The following is an 18937-nucleotide window of genomic DNA, read 5'->3' as shown; positions in this document are numbered from 1 at the left end:
ATTTCACACACACTTTCAACCCTAGAAAAAATGATGGTTATAAATCTACCCCAGCATTTAAACTTTATGAACTAGAGCTAAACAAAATTAAACCGTTAAAGTTTAAATTTCTCTACATGATTAAGAGGGGAGCTAATTATATATTACTCTTTATATTTATATCCTATTAACATTATAGTTCTTATATTTAAAAAAATTTATATTAGAATCTCTATAATTCTAAAAATAAAATAAATAATTCTAACGTTGCCTGCTACATTTACAGAAAACACATAATACTATATATTGAATCGACACGAAAGTGATGGACAAAATAATAATTTCAATATCCCTTTCATTTTCAGTATATAAAATCTTAAAATTAATTTTTTTTATTAATAAAATCACTGAAAATAAAAAGTATTATATGTTACATTTTTCGTCAATAAAACTAACGATAGGATAAATAAAATATTTATATATATTTTTTTTAAATTAAAATAAATAAAATATTTATATTTTTTTAAAAAATTATATGAATCTTAATGTAATTTTTTTAAATATAAAAACCATGATGCTAATAAAAACCAAAAGGAGATGCTGACCAAGAAAATATTTTACCAAAACATTTCCAACATTTACTGTGTTTAAAAGCTAACAGATCTCTGATTCTCAATCTGGTATTACAAAACCTGCAGAACGTTTCACTTTTCATCAGTGCAATCACTCGGTTAAAGATCGGAGCAATTATAAGCCAAAAAAAAAAAGTTAAGCACATAATGCAATACCATCGAAAACTGTTGGCACTGAAAAGAAGATCCCATGCAAAAATAGTAAGTTTATGATAAAATCTTGACAGAAGACAAAGAATGAGAAAGTGCATCCCGGAAGAGTAGGTTCATGAATCAATGTCCCTCATATGTCGATAACCCTGTGCGTCTCAAGTTACATTTATCCATTGACAAGATGCATATACATTTTAAGGAGAAAACAAAATGATTCTACATGTATCATTGATTTGGATCGACCAGATACATTTTAAGCAACCCAGTTCCAGTGACAAAAACAGATCACCCAAGTTAAAACTGGTGCCAAGATTCATTATCATTTGTTAACCACATCAAAATTTTATTATAAAATGAATCAATTCATTGAACTATTGTTTAAATGTACATGGGGCAGATGGTCAGAGGTCAAACTCCAAACACTCGTATGTACAGTTCTCAATGAAAAAACATCAAGAATAATAGTAGAGCTGCCGTGTTGTTGCCAAATCATACAGCCATGTCCAACCTGAAACAGAGGGAAATGTAAAATTAATGTCAGCAAATAATAAGACATACAATGTGCATGTCTGGTAAGCTACTGCAGCCACAAATGCAGTGGCTGTCTCATATATGATGAACATAAAAACTGTTGAACCGAAATTACCACTAGTCTGAGCATATAAAATGAGTGCGATAAGCCACATAAGATGCATCAACTTCTTTCAGGTACCACAAAGTAGTTAATTCAGTTTAAACTTTTAACATAATCATATAGCGTGATTATGAAATCCTTTTTACAAAGAAATTTTCAAATATTTACCTCAGTTGCCCATAGCTTAGTTACTGCTTGCTTCTTTTTCCCCCAAAACAGATGTATATATGTTAGTTCATTAATCTGCCATTTGATTCTGTGGAAGTTTGTTTGAAGAAATTTTCTTTTCTACTCAAATATTTAGAAATGTTTAAAGAAAACCTTCTGTGTCCAAATTTTCTTTGACTAACCTTTTTTTTTTCTCCCATTATGGTAGTATTTTCCGGGGAAAAAAGTTTATGGCCATGTGTGAAATGTAATTAAATGACACGTTTCTCAATTGACCAAACAACTAATGATTCCCATCTTTCTTTTCTATAACACAAAAAGTTCTAATCTTTTTAACTTTCAAGGGTATCTAACAGAACATAAGTGTTCATGTAGCTGGCACAGATGATCCATGGTTCCAAATTTTATAATACTAAATAGTGTCAATGCATGCAGGCCATGTATTTGCGTTTGGAACATTCCATAAAAAATATTCCATGAAGCTGCAAGAAATGCTTTAACAGGAAAATTACAAACAGTCAATGTCATCAAATAAGAAACATCAAATTGTTAGGCTTTTTAAACTTGTGAAATGCTTTAACAGGAAAAACTTGAATAAAATCAGGAGTGTCCACCATTACCCAATATGATAGTGGTAACTCAATCTAAAGGCAATGACTTAATTTCAACAATAAAACCAAGAAGGTTACAGTTATGAAATCAGACACACAGCATCTTCAATATTGATCAATAAAATACTCAAGTCTGATAACCCACTTTTGCTTGTTATCTTTGAGACTCTAGCCACTGTCAAGAAGAGGGTTTTTTTACCAGATTAATGCCCGAAGTGAATAAGTCAACTCATAAATGGCTTAAATCCATAACCCATATCTTTTTTTAATGTGCTTATGCCCTTGAGTCCTTGCACCTGCTCACCGGTAAAACGTGTTACGAGTTCAATTTCTTTGATAATTGGTATAAAGGAGCCTGGTTAGTGGAAGGTCATGACCTTGGTAAAACTGAGGCTAGACATCTAAGAAGCATAATTGGTACTGCTCCTTGGTTTCTGTGGCTTAATCGCAATGATTCCTTACACTGCAACTCAAAATCTAGGCTCTTTCTCCTATGGTGCAAGGTAATCGCTACCACGAATGATTACTGCTCCAATCTAGGTAAATCTGAGGGTCCCCCTGGGAAACATAGATGCTCAGCTCAGGCCAGATACACTGGTAAGTTATGATTTCTTCATAGAATGTGATGCCTCCTTACACCGTTCTACATCCTCTGCAGGTTCAGGCTACATCATAAAAGATGCCCCGAAACCTAGGCTATCTTTGAGGGCCTCTTTAAGACCCTTTTGGTGAAATCTGATGCACTTGAAGTCATCAATTGGCTCAATGGAACCTCTATTGCACCTTGGGCCCTCTCCTCTCAAACTGATGATATCTGTTTGCTGGCTTCACACCATAAGGCATCATTTGTTCAATAAAAATACAGAGAAAAACCTTTCGACACATACGGTTGCAAATTTTCGGAGTGGAACACTTGGTCCACTCATGGGAAGCTAAAGTCGGCTCCTTTTTTGTATCTGGAAACAGGCTTCCACCTATTTTGGCTAGTTAATTGAACTTGATTCTTTTTTCTGAAAAAAATAAATGGCTTAAATAGTAAATATTTAAGTCACAAGGCAGTTCAAGCATAAATGTGACTATTTGGCACAGATCCCAAATGATCATATTGGGCCTATAAATGCCAAAAAACACATGTACAGGACAAAGGGCAAGGTAGCAAGTCCCCAGCCATCATAGGTGAATATCACTAGGTAGTACTTCAATCATTCAATTTAATAAATCAAAAAGTGCTTTTAAGTAGATCAAACATTCTTGTACCCATGGAACAGACATCACCCATAAAGTTTAAATACATTCTAACGTTGGAAACATGTCAACAACATTTTCCCTTACACTGACAAGAATATTAGAAGTGCTTCTTCTGAAACAAAAGCCCACTTCGCATTTGCAAATTATGTGCAAGTATAAAGGCTATAAGTTCCAAGTCTCTGGAGGTTCTATCAATCAGCCAGCAAATTTTTTTAGCATATTAGAAAGTTGTGATGGTAATAAATTTTGGACAATAGAAGCTGGGTCTCTTTGATAGTAGAACTTGCAGAGCAGTGAAGAGTTCCAATTTTCATAGACAACATCAATTTTAGCCTTAGACTAAATTAGAAAAACAATGGACTGAGAACGTTTAGTAGTAATTGTTGAGATTGAGTGAACATTTTGCTTCTTTTTTTTTGTTTGCTTTCTCGGGCTTCTACCCATTTCCTGGTTTACTTCCAGTATTCCACCAAACAGCTTAACAACATTACCCAAAAAAATAAGCTCTTTCTTTCTCTGTTTTTAAATGTTTCCTACTACTAGTCAATTCATAAGAATTTTTAACATAAATATTTTACCTTCTGAACTCTTTGCTTGGAGTCTGATGGCAACATCAACTAAACTGTAGTACTCCTTGCCCCCAGCTATGTTAGTATAAACAACAATATTACAGATGTCGCCTATGACAAGCAAAAAATCAGAAGTCAATACTATGTGAAAGAATGAAGATTAAAATGGAATTTTTCAGCTACCCTTACGAAAACTTTAGCAAAAGCTTCGTGTATGAAAATGTACAAACTAGATACAAGTCAATATTAATCCGCCTCATTCATAAAAAAAAAAAGAACCCAAAAGAATTGCAAACAAGAATATTAAACGATTGCATTACAGACAGAATTTAAAACAAAGGAAAAACAAACTCAAACAGATAGTAAGAACAAACAAAGAGTTAAACATAGATGTGAGAACGTCACATACCAGAATAGGTAGTCAGTTGTGCTCGGCCTTGTAGAATTAAAAAAGGAGATATTTGGCACTTTGTACCAAACTGCCTCAACAGAAAGCATTTCATATATGTACCAGTTCCAAACTTCCAGATACTTTGAAGTGGCTGAAGAGAAGGCCTTGAAGATAAGGTAAATCCATAACATGTCAATTTATTCAACCATGAAACTATTGCTGCCCAGATTCATCTGGAGAAAGACATATGCCCTTGTGTCTTGCATAGTTGTCACCTTGTGCTGGGGCAGACTAGTAAGAAACCCAATTTGAATCTCATATCTCTAATGCTGTTGGTTGATAGCTAAGACCTTATCAGTGTCTAAAACAACAAAGACTGCAAAAAATACTTTACAAAAATTTGCATGCTGACCACTGTGTACATATCTTCCAGGAAATGAACCATCAGGATAACATAATGTCCTATCAGAAAAGTCAAAATCCCACTGATCACTATTTTTCACCCCAGCATGTCCACATAGCAGAGACTGCAAAAGAAGAGACATAATCTAAAGTTCCCATTCACAGAAGAGTTCTTCCCTTGTCTCGAACTTCTAACGACCGATGGACTCCAATGAAAGTCGTACAAATCGCAACAACTCTTCTACGTTGTGAAAGTTGAAATCAAGAACCTTTCTTACAGAAGATAAGCAGCCTGTCCTGTCCTTTCCTGGGCTTACACTAGCAGCTGCAAAAGCAGCTTCCGATTTCCTAGTTGCTTCGAATGCACAATTTAGATAATTTGTCTGCAACAATGACATTCAAGAGAATCTTTATATAAAAAAAGCAAAGAAAATTCAGCCACAATTTGTGTAACTAGTATCCGTGAATTTTACATTGAAAGAAAAAAAACCAATATGTTTCATATGTTTGGTGACTAAAAAAAATGGTAGTAAAATAATGCACAATTAAAGGATGTCACAAGATCATCATTCTGTAGCTAAAATGATTCAATTGGATGTGGAAACAGTAAATTAATGGTTCCTCCAAGCTATCAGGTTGAGTCCAAGTTGTATTTTTAAGTCAATGAATTGCACAATTGTATTTTTGTCTTGTGATAGAATTTTAAGGTGGTGAAACCCATTTCCAATTTTCATTCAGTTTAAATCATGCTGGCCGATGAGGCATGGACACAGATATCGGATAACAATATGATGCAATACAGGTCTATTGATACCAGGTCTTGAAAAGTTGAAAATCATGCGACAAATGTGCAACAATGAAACTCATTTAAACAAAATATTGTACTCCACAAAGCTTGATGTCATATTATCATAAAACATGAATTCACATAAAATAATAACAAATTATAACTAGCACTCTGAACTTACTCATTTTGAAGATATTATATTCAGTAATACAATACTTCACAAATGTAGTGGAGATAAAAGGAACTTCTGATAAACATAGATGCTATTATTATTTTATCTTGTCATAACATGACAAGTCTGACCATATATCTACATTTTCTATAATAAAAAAATCAACATTTTCTCAAGAAACATCTGTAAATTCTCTTGGGGCAGGTCCCTTGTCAGGCAGTGGGGACGTCATACATAAAAAGGCAACAAAAAATGGAAGAAAAAAAGGAGAAAAAGTTTAACTAAGCAAAGCTCACTGTAAAACGGAGAATATATTCAATCATGTCTCTTCAAGCTAACTAATTTATAGTTGTGGCCTGTGGTACACATGGTCAATATTGTCACCCCACAAAAACCAACTAGAAGAGAACCTTTAAAACTCTCAAAACATGAGTCACAACAGCAAAATAACTAGAATATTATACTCATATATGGTCTACAGGACACTAGATTGAATCATAATAGTGTATACTAACTAGCCATTAAAAACAATAAAAAATGTCAAAACAACTAAAAATAGAGAAGTCTTCTAATTAGAATAAGTAAAATAAGGCTGATGTGAACTAGTCTGCCAGCAATGGACTTAGACTGTTTTAGATGCTCAAAACCAATTTAAACCAAAACTAATTTCTACCTGTATTATAGTCCATAACCCTTTTTTTATAAAAACAACCTCCGGTAACTGTCAAATTCCTATGTATCACCCATGACATGGTGCTTTGAGACCTGTTTCTTGGCTGAAAATGCCCTAAATAGGTTGGTCCAACCTAAAGTTCACCTGGGGGGCCAAGTAAGATCCAAGAAGGGTCAGCCAGGCCTGGGTTTGGTTTAGTTCTTTCATAATTGACCTTAAACATGTCAGAACAGATGTTGAGAAAGACTAAATCTTCAATTAAATTAGCTGTTGAATACGATTCACGAATAAAGATATAGATTAAGTCAATAACCCAAATGTGGCTATCTTTTCCGATTGTGTTATGGGTAAAATAGCTCATCTTAAACCTCCACTACAATTTTGAATACGCCCAATATGGTTCGTTGTGGCTAGTATTTACCAATCTAGCAACCTATAAGCGGACTAGGGTAAACCAGATGGTTCAAGCCCAGTACAAGGTGCACTGCCAAGTATGGGTCTTGTACCACCCGTTAGGCCATGTAGCAACTAGCAAGTAGTACATTAAACTCTCATTGATGTGACTACACAACTAGCCATTCGTTAGCCGTTAGGGCTGTGCTTGGTGGCTAAAACAGCCCCCACATGCACCTTTCTTGTATTAACTATCTATCTCGCTCTCTCTCTTTCTCACTCCCATTCTCTTTGAAATTTCTCTCCAAATTCACCTAATTCTCGCTCAACTCTCTCAACTACCACGAGGATCATTCATGCAGATGAGGTGACAATTGTTAACACCATGTTGCATTAATAACACAGTATTTCCCACTATCATATGTTGTGAGAACAGTTCCATGTATGGATCTTGCAAACACACTGTATTGATCTGAAGTTTCATGAGATCAAGGACCTCAATCCACTTGTCATGGACTCACGTCCATCATCTTGTGGTAAGAGCAGGGATATGCTTTGGTTTCTCATGTAATTTATCATTCTCATATGTTAGTTAGAACATTTTTTTTGGTACATGTAATATTTACATTCTGCTTTCGAGCCTTATCTGACATATGTTTTGATTTTATATTTTATCATCTTATGAACTAAAATCACTTCATTGTCATCAATATCTGCTGTAATTTCCAAGAATAGGTGAGAAACAATCCTAAAATCGAAGTTCTTCAATTTTTCCCTGGTTTGGATTTTGTGCCTCAAGATGTATAAGCATATAAAGTATCGTTATGGGTCTGGTACCACAAATTGAAGTTCCTTCCCTCCAATATCAAGTGACCAAGGAAATTTAAGGCCAGATTAGGTCCAGTACATTTCTGGACTAATCTGATTCAGGTTGGGCAACGGGTGCATCATACCATATTCCTCAAGCATCCAAAAAAAAATATGAGCTTTATAATGACTAGTCAAACAAAAAAAAAAATCAGATACTTTGATGATGTATCCAACATGTGTCCTAAAAATATTGCATCCTGTATATATCTGGCATAGACACAAGAAGCAGTTGTTAGAAATATCAACATTTTATAAATAGCAGCAATCAAACAGGTCCACTTGAAGTTTAATTAAGAAAGGTTTGCGGCGAGCTATTACAATGTCAATAGTTTTTAGGTTAGAGTTGTTCCTGTTGCTACCAAAAGTAAATTGGTTCTCCGTTGGCACAGGAAATAAAACATCCATTCTGCTTCTATTTTTCTGTGTTGATAATCTTTTCTTCTCATTATTCTTTATTACTTCTTTCTATTTCTTTTACTCTGCTTTTAATATGCTAAAAGCATATATTTGGTGATTTATGTTGCTTAGGACAGAAAAAAAAAAGGCCCTATGCGCCGCTTCTTAAATGTAAACCCCCTGAATCGAAAATCTTAGACCAAACAATTTCGAGCAAATTGGGGAATCTGTTGCAATCATTTAGGTTTAAGTGAAGAGCCATAAGACATTAAGTGAAGACAAAGATGTAATTAGCTTCGGACTATCAATTCTTAGATGCAACAAAATCTTGACAAATTCCTTGTTGACTTCATAGGTCATAATCACCAAAACATCAACAAAAATCCGACAACTTACATAATGAAGCAACCGCACAACTTGATGATGATGGCGTGCAGCTATAACATGGTTGCCAGCAACTTGAGGAGAACTAACACCCTTGGCTGAAGCATTCTTACCTAATATAGCCTGATTGTTTAAATTATCAACATCTGACGAAGAAGAAGATGGTGATTCACCTAAAACAGAAATCAAATAGTCAAAATCGGAGAATATTTGCTAATTAGCATGTGAGAAATCCACAAGTTGCACAAGGAGAACAAATATAAACAAGAGAATATAACACAAATAAAGTACGAATATGAAAGATTATCGGTAAAAAATCTATGCTGATATTGCACACAACAATTTCATTCTAAGTGTACTTTGGATAGATGATACCCTTAAGCAATGAATACATAAACAGATTATGCCCTTAAACAATGATGAAGCAAGGAAAAAAGTTCATCACCATTACTGAGTGTATACACAGATGATGTCCTTAAAATCTGAAGTTTTCATGTTCAGCAGGCTCAAATGGAGTGAGACTACTCGAGATATGACTTGGTTGATAGTGTTTTGGACAATACACAGACACACACCAGAAAGAAATATTAAAAAGATATGAGTGAACAACGATTACACTTAACCAGCAAAACCAGTTTGAAAATAAAAATTCATAAAACTATGGACATGGTAAAACTTTATAGCAGTTTAAAAATTTATTGAGGAGGAAAAACCAGATAAAATTTGCCTCTTTTGATACAGGTATTGCATATCTGGCTTGATTCTAATTTGTAATGCTAATAGTAGTAGAGTTGAATGGGATGTGCTTATGGATCGCTAGCAACAGTTAATTCACTCATTGTAGCCATGATGGACAAGAAATAAGAGTATATTTTCCAATAAGAACCTTTAAAACAAAATTCAAGAGATTACCAACTATTAGCCTGATGATTAAAACCTATGCAAGAAATTCTTAGAAATCCTACACAGTTGATAACCTGGAGGAAGGATTTGAAAAGCTGATTGTAATTCATGCCGATCTTTGGTTGCATTAGGACTTTTACAGTATGTAGTCTTCAGATAGGCCACTTCCACACACTTGTATGCTAGAGAAACAGCAGCCATGATTTTTACCTTTTCATATTCATGAGCCACAAACCTGTTGAAAAGAAGTAAGCAGTATCAAAACAAAAAGACACCACAACATAGAACTTGAGCAGAAAAAAATCTATTTTCTAGAAGGCGGTTTATTCACCCAAAAATGCACCACATTGGAAAGGACCTATGAAGACATTATGCATGAATTTGCACACGCATCTGGAACATACATACCTACAAAATCCAACCACATATATAGACCTTTACATGTTTCTTAGAACTTATATAGACTACATATTATTCCATGCGTTCTAATTTGGTTGCAGCATATATTTATGTGGTTATTTTTTAAATACATTTGTATACTTGATTATATATTCTAATATTTAAAATAAGTTGTGCATGCACTTGAATAAGAACCCAAATGCTGCATGAACACTGTCATACCTGGACTGCCTGCAGACAACAATGTCTAAATAGAGGCCTGAGAAGATCAAATTTTAGTCCATAACTCCAACCCTTAAACTTCACTGGAGATGTAATTGAATATCATAACAAATAGCTTAGTTCTCACTATAATTTGGTAAATCTAATTGTTATTATCATCAGAACACATTGTCAAAGTTATTTATGGGCATAATTTTTATCATAAATCGCCAAAGAGGTCAAATTATGTTTTTGATATTGCTAAAAATTATTGAAACTTGCTAAAGTTTAATGTTTATTCCAATAAATTATGTTTTTGATATTGCTAAAAATTATTGAAACTTGCTAAAGTTTAATGTTTATTCCAATAACCACTTAGTATAAACACAGATCTCAGTTAAATTTTTAGACACGCACACATCACACACGCACACAACCCTGCCACGCGCCCACCACACCACCACAAATAGAAAAGAAAATAAGGAAAAAAAGGTGTACAAAGAACAAAAGACTCACACTTCCATTTCATATCAACAATTGGCTATATCACACCAATAAAATCTTAGCTATTTGTGAAATGGGCAATACAGACTTATCACATGCTATACTGAATATTTACTATAGAAACTCCATTGTTGTTGGCTTTTTGCATGTTTCCTATGTGATACTCGTAAAAAAGTTGCAGTACCTAAGTATCAGAAAATAGCATACCTTAGTCCTTAACCTCGGTAAACTACAACAGAAAATGTTTAAGATCCTTTTGCTAGTTATCAAGTAAATCAGAAATCACTCATCAACAAGAAGAAAACTCATCCATAAGAAGACAAAGAGAAACAAACTACCATCATCTCTAACTAAAAAATTGATCTTTGTTGATGTAAATAAGTCTTCCTCATTAATCATGCCAGCAGGAATCAAGAATCAAGTGTTTTTACATTACACGTGCATTCAAGGCACAGATACTTGTGATGCATACAGTTTGCAACACTAAGTACAAATAATCACGCTAACATCCTTGCTATGAGCCTATGATAGTACATAATAAAGATCCTACAACATTGCTTGTGTGAAAAGTAGAAGAATTTGGCTTGTTAAGACTTCTTATTTTCACAAAAGTGCTCCTTCCAGAGAGTCCATAAGAGTAAATCAATCACATTAAATCATATAACTTATGACATTGAAATGAAAATAAAATAAACTATAAGGATGCTGGCCTAAACAAATGTCTCAAATATGTTAAAAGACCACCAAGGGCCTAACAGCAATGAACAAGAGACTACAAGTGACAGACAGTTGGTGTCAGTGATATATGAACTTTGTCAATGATTCATTAACAATAAAAGACCATCCTAACAGTTATCTATCATGATAACTTCAACTTACTCGCACAGTTTTGCTGTTTCAAAGTACATTTGTGCAGCTTCTGCTTGTTTAGCACTATCAAAATTAACAGGTTCCATGAGAGCAGCAACATGGAGAAACTTTAAAGCTGCCTCAAAGTACAGGCCAGTGCTCTCAAGTTCTAGTCCTTCACTCTGTGAAAAAATGCATTTGAGAAAGGCAAACAATTGTAGAATTATGTTGAAAGATAGAAAGGTGATATAACCTTTAAGCGATTGGCCGAGTGCTTCAGATCTCTCGCTTCTTTCAAAACAGCAGCACAATTTTCCTTTCTTAGTGGACTTGATGAATCAGATACAAAAGGAGTGGCATGTCTAAGATTATTATTGTGCAATCCATTGTGACAATCTTGTAATCTGTGTTGTTTGACCACCTTCGATGTATCAGAATTTACTGCATCAGCTACATCATCAGATCTACTCGCTTTAAGAGGTGAAGTGACCATATGACGACCCCGAGGATGAGTATCTAGTTTATCACAAGAAAGTTTCAATTGTGACTTACCCAGTCCAGATGGTGGTTCTGGGCAATTGATCCTATCTAAATAAGGATGGTTCAGTGCTTTTTCATTGTGGAAAGAAGGTCCCACTTGAAAATCTGGTTTAACACATCTCGTTCCAACTGGTATTTTTGAGTCTAAATCCCTTTGTGGATTAGAGAACGAGGAGGGAACACCATCCATGTCTTCTTGCACTGCAGAAGTTGAGCTATTACCTCGCCTACCTGTCATATATTTCGAATTAGGATCTTTCTTCCCCAAGAATTCCTTTTCATCCTCTCCCTGGAAGTTGCCTTCTTCATTCCTCAAATCATCAGGACACACACAATGTTCACCAGAAACAAAGCTAGCCTCACGTCTGCCATTGCTGCCATTCTTTAAAGAATGCAAATCTTTGTGCTCATTATAGGAACCAGAAACCTTAAGCCTACTCTTATCCAAAACAGACTTAGAACCTCTATGTTTCTCTTTGAATCCTGAAGAATTCTTACCAGACTTTCGCTGACTAGAGTCATTCACTAGTTGGTGGCCGTTCACTTTACCCATGTCTTGGATATCATCCCTGTATGAATGTTTTCCAAGCTCAGCAGGTGAAGAATCATTCTGAGCACTCAGTTTCACATGCAACCTTTCTTCAGATTTGCCATCAGATGATTTATTTCTTTCCTTTCTGAGGTAGTCAGATGTTCCCTCCAAAGAATCTAGAATTCCAGAATTTGCTGCTTTATGAGTTTCTAAAGATTGTTGTTGAACAGAAAAGGGTTTCTTACCCTTTACGGAACGGCCATTTCCACCATCAAATTCACTATCTGAACATATTCTGGGTTTCCCCAAAGCAGGAAAACCAGAATTGGTGGCACCATTCCTTTGCTCCAAGATGATTTTGTGTGATAATTTTTCAATACTAGGAATCCTCAAAGGTGATGAAGAAACTGACTCAACGGGAGAACCCTTTGTTTCCTGAAGATTGGATCTACTTTTGCGGGAGCCTGAAACCTTTGAAGAACTTGAGTTAGCAGCCTCAGCTACTGGAGGCTGTGTAAACATGACATCTCTCTTCGAGGAATCAAAGTCCAGAGCCCTTTGAGATGCTATGTTCCCTTCGCTCTGACTGGATCTCTGACTGGATCGATGCTTTTTTTCCACCACATATGGGACCTCATTATCCATTCCAGAAGTTAGATGCTCTCCACTGGCAGGCAGAATCATTTTGGTCATGTTACCTTTCGTATCCATCCTGTCATTTAGCTTAGTTGTTTTAGATCCCTTTCCTACAGACATTGTTAGCTCAGCCTTCTTGTCCCTTACAGGCTCTGCAGGACCAGGAGCTCGTTGAACAATAACCTCATTTTCTAACACATGCTTGGTAGTCACATGAACCTCCTCACCATGCTGACTTCCTTGCCGCTCCTTCCCTTTTTTCTTCTTAGTGGAAATGTCCATAATACTTAACTTATCTACATCTGAGGCAACAAAATGTTGCTTACTTTCCCCATTTGTGATGGATTGAACTTCATCCCCTAACTTCTTAGATGATGAGTAATTGCCATTCAAATCACATTTTGAGCCTTTGGACAAAGGAAAACTATTCCACCTAGGCTCATTATTAGCAATTACCTTATTTGAACTACCACCAACATCAGTTTCCACAAAAACCTTATCACCTACATCATGCTCAGAACAATCTTTGCTAGGATATTGCAAGCTTTCTTTCTTAGGTTTCTTAGGTGCTCTAAGATCATCTTGATCAACTTCTCTCTTGCTTTTTGATTTTGAATGTTTTTCAATTTTTCCACTATGATCACCTGAAAAACAAGAGAGATATAAGAGATAAAGTTTGTTCCTGTAGCCTACAAAGAATGGTAAGCAAAATGGTACCTCCATCTGAGTAGGAACCACGTTTTTTATGCTTATCTTTTTGCTTTGGCTTCTGCTTCTCTGCATTGAAGTCAGATGATCTGCTTGCATCACCAGGGACACCTTTGTTTGATGAGTTCAATTCAAAAGGAGGATACTGATTTGCATCATTTGAACTTCTAAATTTAACAGACGTGTGTTGATCCTTTTTCACAGAATTTGAAAACTGACCAGAAGTTGAATGTGGTAAATCTAAATCACACTTTAGTCCACTTTTCTTCTTAGCAACAGTAGGCACATTTGGAAAACCAGGTTCAAGATTCTGACCAAGATGCACTCCGCTGGCCCAAGACACATTAGTAGAAACGACATCATGATGGACATTTAAACTAGCACTATTTTCTGGGGCAGGGACAAGATATAATGCACGTAGAGCATTTGTCGTCTCCTCTTCACTGATGTCACAACTATTCATCCTAGGCCTACATAAGAGTTTTCACAAACTATCATATAAAACTACTAAAACTGAAAAATGTGGAAAGCAAAGACAAGTAAAAGAAATTCATGCCACTTTCTATGTGAAGAGAAACTTACAACCAATTGAGCAAACTGCACTGCCATTTCTTGGGAAGATGATCAGGATCAGTCCCATATGGCAAAAGGCGCCATTTTTGACATATATCACAACATACCCAATGCTCGTTGATAAAAACAGGAGGTTGAGGGGCAACAGTTGCACCCATAGCTGGGGCATTGTACGTTGACGACGGAGCAAATATTTGTCCACTAACAAATGCTCCTGGGATCTGAGTTTTCTCGCTAACCGATGCTCCTGGGATCTGAGTTTTCTCGGCGTTTCTATCAATTGGCTTTTCATTAAAAATATGAGTAGACATTATGGGCTCCTTCTCGAGCTTAGCTTTTATGGCCTTCTGCTTACCCTTTGAACGAAAATCCAGTGAACCAACTCCGTTCTCCAACAGTTCAGTTTTGGCATCCCAGTTTACATATCCACTGGATTCTCTAATGCCAGCCCCACTCGAATCTGTACGTGAATTTAGAACTTTAGACTTCTTCTCAGCATGGCCTGCTTTTGCATGAGAAGTTTTCTTCTTTTCCTTTGGCATTGCAGATGAATTACCACTTATACTGTCCTTCAAATAGTTCCCAAATGATTCAGAATTAGCTTGACTTAACTTCACTTTCTTTTTACCATCAGATATTTGGTCCTTTCGTTGTAGTGTCTTCTCTTTGTATGGAGGAGAACTTGGTTTAACATGATCATCAGGTTCAGTTATTTGCTCATTCTTCCTTTTACTTCCATTCGAGTGGGTATTTGTCATAGCAAAATATTTCTCAACTTTGCTTCTGCCTTCACTCTGCAAATTAGATTTCTCATCCTTATGATTATTCGTACTTTGTTCTTCAAAAGCCTTCTGTAACATGCTTGCTTTTGAATTATGTTGCTCATTTGAAAGCATCACTTCATTCCCTGAATTGCCAGCCACATTATTTGTTGTACTTTCAAATAATTCAAAATGTTTATCATTCATCAAACCAGGAAAAGTTGATCCGTCCTTCAATGAGGCCTTCTTTGTTTCCCTCGAGTGATCTGACATATTAGTGTCATTCTTTGTTAGACTTCCAACTATTTGTTTTTCCCCTTTTTTGCCAGCATTCTTCGAGAAGGAGGACGATGACATATTCAATGAATTAGAAGCAAGTTCTTGTCTTACTTGGGTTTCAGTGTCAATTTCCCAACTCGTAGTCAAATCAGCTTTGCCTTCTGAACTCTTTATTTCCCTTGGCTTTGCTTTCTGCTTGGTAGACTTACTATGATTCTCCATCTGACATTTTACTTCTGCTAAATGTAAAGTAAAGTCTGCAGACCCTGTACTCGTTTGAGGTAGTTCATGGTAGGTCTTTCCCCCCTGGCATTGTTTAATAAAAGAACTGTCTTCTTCCGTCAACTGAAATAGACTATCTTGAAGAGGTGAGAGTAAAAAACCTCCAGGAACCATCAAACATGTCATGACCTGCTTGATTAATTCAAACTAGGAATTAGCAAACTAAGATTCAGAATAAAGATGACCAGCAAGAAATAGCATTTTACCTGGATAATAGTCTTGGGAGATTCATCAGGCATAACTTGAAATTCAGGAGAAATCCCTCCACTCCTACTAGGACTGTCCTCGGATGATGAAGATGGAGAAATATCAAGTCCTAGGCCACTATAGATTCTAGCCAAGTCGTTATCAGGACCCACTTTGATGCGAACTTTTAGTGTTTTGTGGTCGGTGCCACTAACTGTTTTATTAAAGCCGTGCTGGGATGTGGGCTCCTGAATGTTTGGTTTATTGATAGACATGTCCCTTTTGCATGACTCATCAGATGGTGGCACAGCAACAGTGTTATTTTTGGGAAAAGATGAACTCATCATAACTGAAGGGTTCTGGTATGTAACCTGTACATATAAGGCGATAAATTCAGAGAAGAACCCTTTCTACTGAAATACAATGAAATTTATTTAATTATTTGAGCCATGTGGTAGCAATCCTTGTGCATAATTCACTCTCGTCTCAATCAGTGCAATCCATGGACAAGGGCATTTTTTACATGGGAAGAAGCATGATAACAGCTCACCAGAATTCTCATACGGAGAATTGGATGTGAGGGTTAACAATAAAATTCCTTCAACCTGAGGATAGAATATCACATATATCACCTAAAACAATAAATGTACCTCGACTGACGGATTGTAGGGAGATTTTGTGACATTTTGGTTTGGAACTTTTTGTGGACTTTTAGTTTGACATAAAATAGAAGGAGAACGCTGATATGCAGGTAAGAACGAACCATATCCTCCAAATTTTGCGCCTGTAAATCAGTTAAATTCGAAATCATCAGTACCATAATTTGTATATTTATTATCCTGATGAAGACTATCATATTTGCCTGACCCAAATTCTCAGCAGAAACCCCAGCTTCAAAATCTTTCTGAAAATGACCCAGTACGTTCTGGATCTTTTCATCCTGAAAACAAAAATGGCAACACAATTAGTGGCAAGCATCAAAATCTCAGCTAAAATCAGTGTGCATAAAATACTAGTTTGCATGCTTCAAATTTGAAGCATTTTTGATGAATTCGATGATCATAGATATTACTGACATCCCACAACAAGAAAACCAGGGTTCTTCCACTTCAATGATTTCTGTGCAATCAAACGCAGAAACCTATTAGCTTATGGTGCAAACCAGTCGGCCGAACATCAACTTCTAGCGAGGTCACGATTTAAATTAACACTCCTTAAAGCAAAAAGAAATTATTCAAAATGAAAGAAACGTGAGATCTTTATAGACTCGGAGTATCAAAAATGTCCTTTTTCTCAAATAAGACATATCCATTTTAAAAAGTATCACATGATTCCGCTTTGTTCTCGAAATTAGAATCACGAAAGAACATCAACAAAGATATTTAGGATTCAATTGGCCACCAAATTGATAAGTTGGAAAGACAAAGATTGATAAAGCACGAAAGTGCCCATATCTAATACTAGTTTCACTCAAGTTCAATAAATGGCATATACTTTTAATCTAAAACATAGGAAAGCGCCAACAATTATTAAGAGGGCTTACGATGTAGGAGAGAGCGTCGGGGTCGATGCAGGAGTCGTCCTCCTGGCCGGAGTACGCCTCACCTTCCTCGAGCTCGTTCTCCCCCTCCATCCCCCCTCCCCCGAACCCTAGCTCCTTCCTCCCATCCCCCCTTCTCCCCACCGACAGCATCCAATCCACCCCTCCCCTCCCCTCCCCCACCCCAACGCCGCCCCACTCTGTCCTCTCCCCCCCTCCCCCTCTTCCCCACTTCGCACCAAAATCGGACAAAGGAGAACTCAAACCACCGAATCCCTCACCACACACCGCCAGCAGCGGCTCGCGCCCCCACCCCCGTGGGCCCAAACCCTAGAATCCCTCGCCGATCGAGGGGGGCAGCTGAATCGAGCGGCGATCGGCGCGGGGGAAGGCCCTCGGCAGTGCAATCTCGGAGATCGGGAATCGAAATCGCGGGAGGCGAGATCGGGACCGGCGATCGCCACCACGAGCACTGCTTGCGGTGGTTGCTTTCGATCTCTCTTCGGCGTCCTTCGGAGAGAGAGAGAGAGAGGGGAGGGGGAGAGGAAAGGAAGGGGAAAATAATGAATAAAAATATATTAGGAATTCTTCTCTTTTTTACGCATATATACAACTTAGTTTATCTATCTATTTAAATATTAATATAATATATTAAAGAGAAAAATTAATAATAAAATTAAAAATAAATAATGGGGTGTTTTTTTTATTTCTTTTTCTTTTTCGCCCCCTCGTTAGGACCTAAATCTCAAGTTTGGTCCCTAAACAAACATTTCCAAAGCCTTCTAAGGACTACTGCTGCATTTTTGGGCCAAGCATAATAATTTTTGGAACAGCAAACACATAATTTTATTTATTTAATACAGTCATGAAAATGATGGCTGAAATATATAATTTCTGACGTCAATAAATAAGATGAGAACGAGAGCTAAATGAAGTAATTGAATTAGATATCGGCAACGATCGAACTAAATAGAGATGAAGAGTTGGCGTTTAACGTTCATTTCAACGAGTTGTAACGACGAGGAGTACGATTAGATGACTCGGACCGAATAAACACGAAGAGATGAAGCACATTCCTCCAAAAGGTACAACATGTTAAATAAATAAATAAATAAATATATATATATATAATTTAATGGGCAAACGATGAAATAAAGAGGTTTCTGTAAACCGGACGATGCCGGCGACTAGCTGTTGGAGAACCTACACAAAATCTACCAATCCATAGGTCCGGCAGACTGGGGTGCACGGGTTTTACGAGTTAGAAGCTTCCACGTCATCACACGACGCTGTTCGATGCGAGGGAAGTTCGCAGCCAACTCTTGCCCGCTTTCGGACGTCGTGTCGCAAGGCAGTGAGCGGCGCGCTCCGAGAAAGTTCCCCCCCCGGGGAACCTTATCGATTGACACGTGTTCCTTTCGATTCGGGACGATCTAGATTTGCCTCGCGGGTCTCTCCTGTGGGTCCACTTGGAGTCTTCCACAGGCAACCCACGACTACACCACTATTCGGGACCCACCAATTCGGAGAGGAGAGAGCAATAATCATTTTATATATTTTAATATAATTAGTCTAGAAGTTG

The 18937-nt window shown here is 36.7% G+C and overlaps 1 protein-coding gene across 2 annotated transcripts; it reads right to left on the bottom strand.

Moving 5' to 3' along the window:
* Positions 1-1086: 1086 nt before the first annotated feature.
* LOC103977716 (cysteine-tryptophan domain-containing zinc finger protein 7) lies at positions 1087-17510 on the bottom strand. 2 transcript variants are annotated; one of them, XM_009393305.3, is made up of 13 exons: positions 17359-17510; positions 16683-16755; positions 16466-16599; positions 15836-16186; positions 14317-15758; positions 13744-14204; positions 11572-13670; positions 11349-11500; positions 9440-9600; positions 8475-8635; positions 4404-5170; positions 4004-4105; positions 1087-1272 (listed from the first exon to the last, which is right to left on the bottom strand). In XM_009393305.3, exons 1-11 carry the CDS (start codon positions 17506-17508, stop codon positions 4979-4981), a joined length of 5376 nt encoding a protein of 1791 aa, XP_009391580.3. In that variant the 5' UTR covers positions 17509-17510; the 3' UTR covers positions 1087-1272; positions 4004-4105; positions 4404-4978. The 2 variants fall into 2 exon arrangements, with proteins under 2 accessions (XP_009391580.3, XP_018679182.2); XM_018823637.2 differs by lacking the exon at positions 4004-4105.
* Between the last annotated feature and the right edge of the window lie 1427 nt (positions 17511-18937).

This window comes from Musa acuminata, chromosome BXJ1-3, assembly GCF_036884655.1.
Source record: "Musa acuminata AAA Group cultivar baxijiao chromosome BXJ1-3, Cavendish_Baxijiao_AAA, whole genome shotgun sequence".
NCBI lineage: Eukaryota > Viridiplantae > Streptophyta > Magnoliopsida > Zingiberales > Musaceae > Musa > Musa acuminata.
This window is presented reverse-complemented; position numbering and strand designations above follow the sequence as displayed.

What these genes read in the sequence shown, in the direction of transcription:
- LOC103977716 (XM_009393305.3), bottom strand. Translation starts at nt 17,508, where the DNA reads ATGCTGTCGGTGGGGAGAAGGGGGGATGGGAGGAAGGAGCTAGGGTTC. An exon ending in GAAACAGCAAAACTGTGCGA is followed by an intron (nt 9,601 to 11,348) that starts GTAAGTTGAAGT and finishes TCTTTTCAACAG; the next exon opens with GTTTGTGGCTCATGAATATG. An exon ending in TTTTCAAATCCTTCCTCCAG is followed by an intron (nt 8,636 to 9,439) that starts GTTATCAACTGT and finishes TTTCTGTTTTAG; the next exon opens with GTGAATCACCATCTTCTTCT.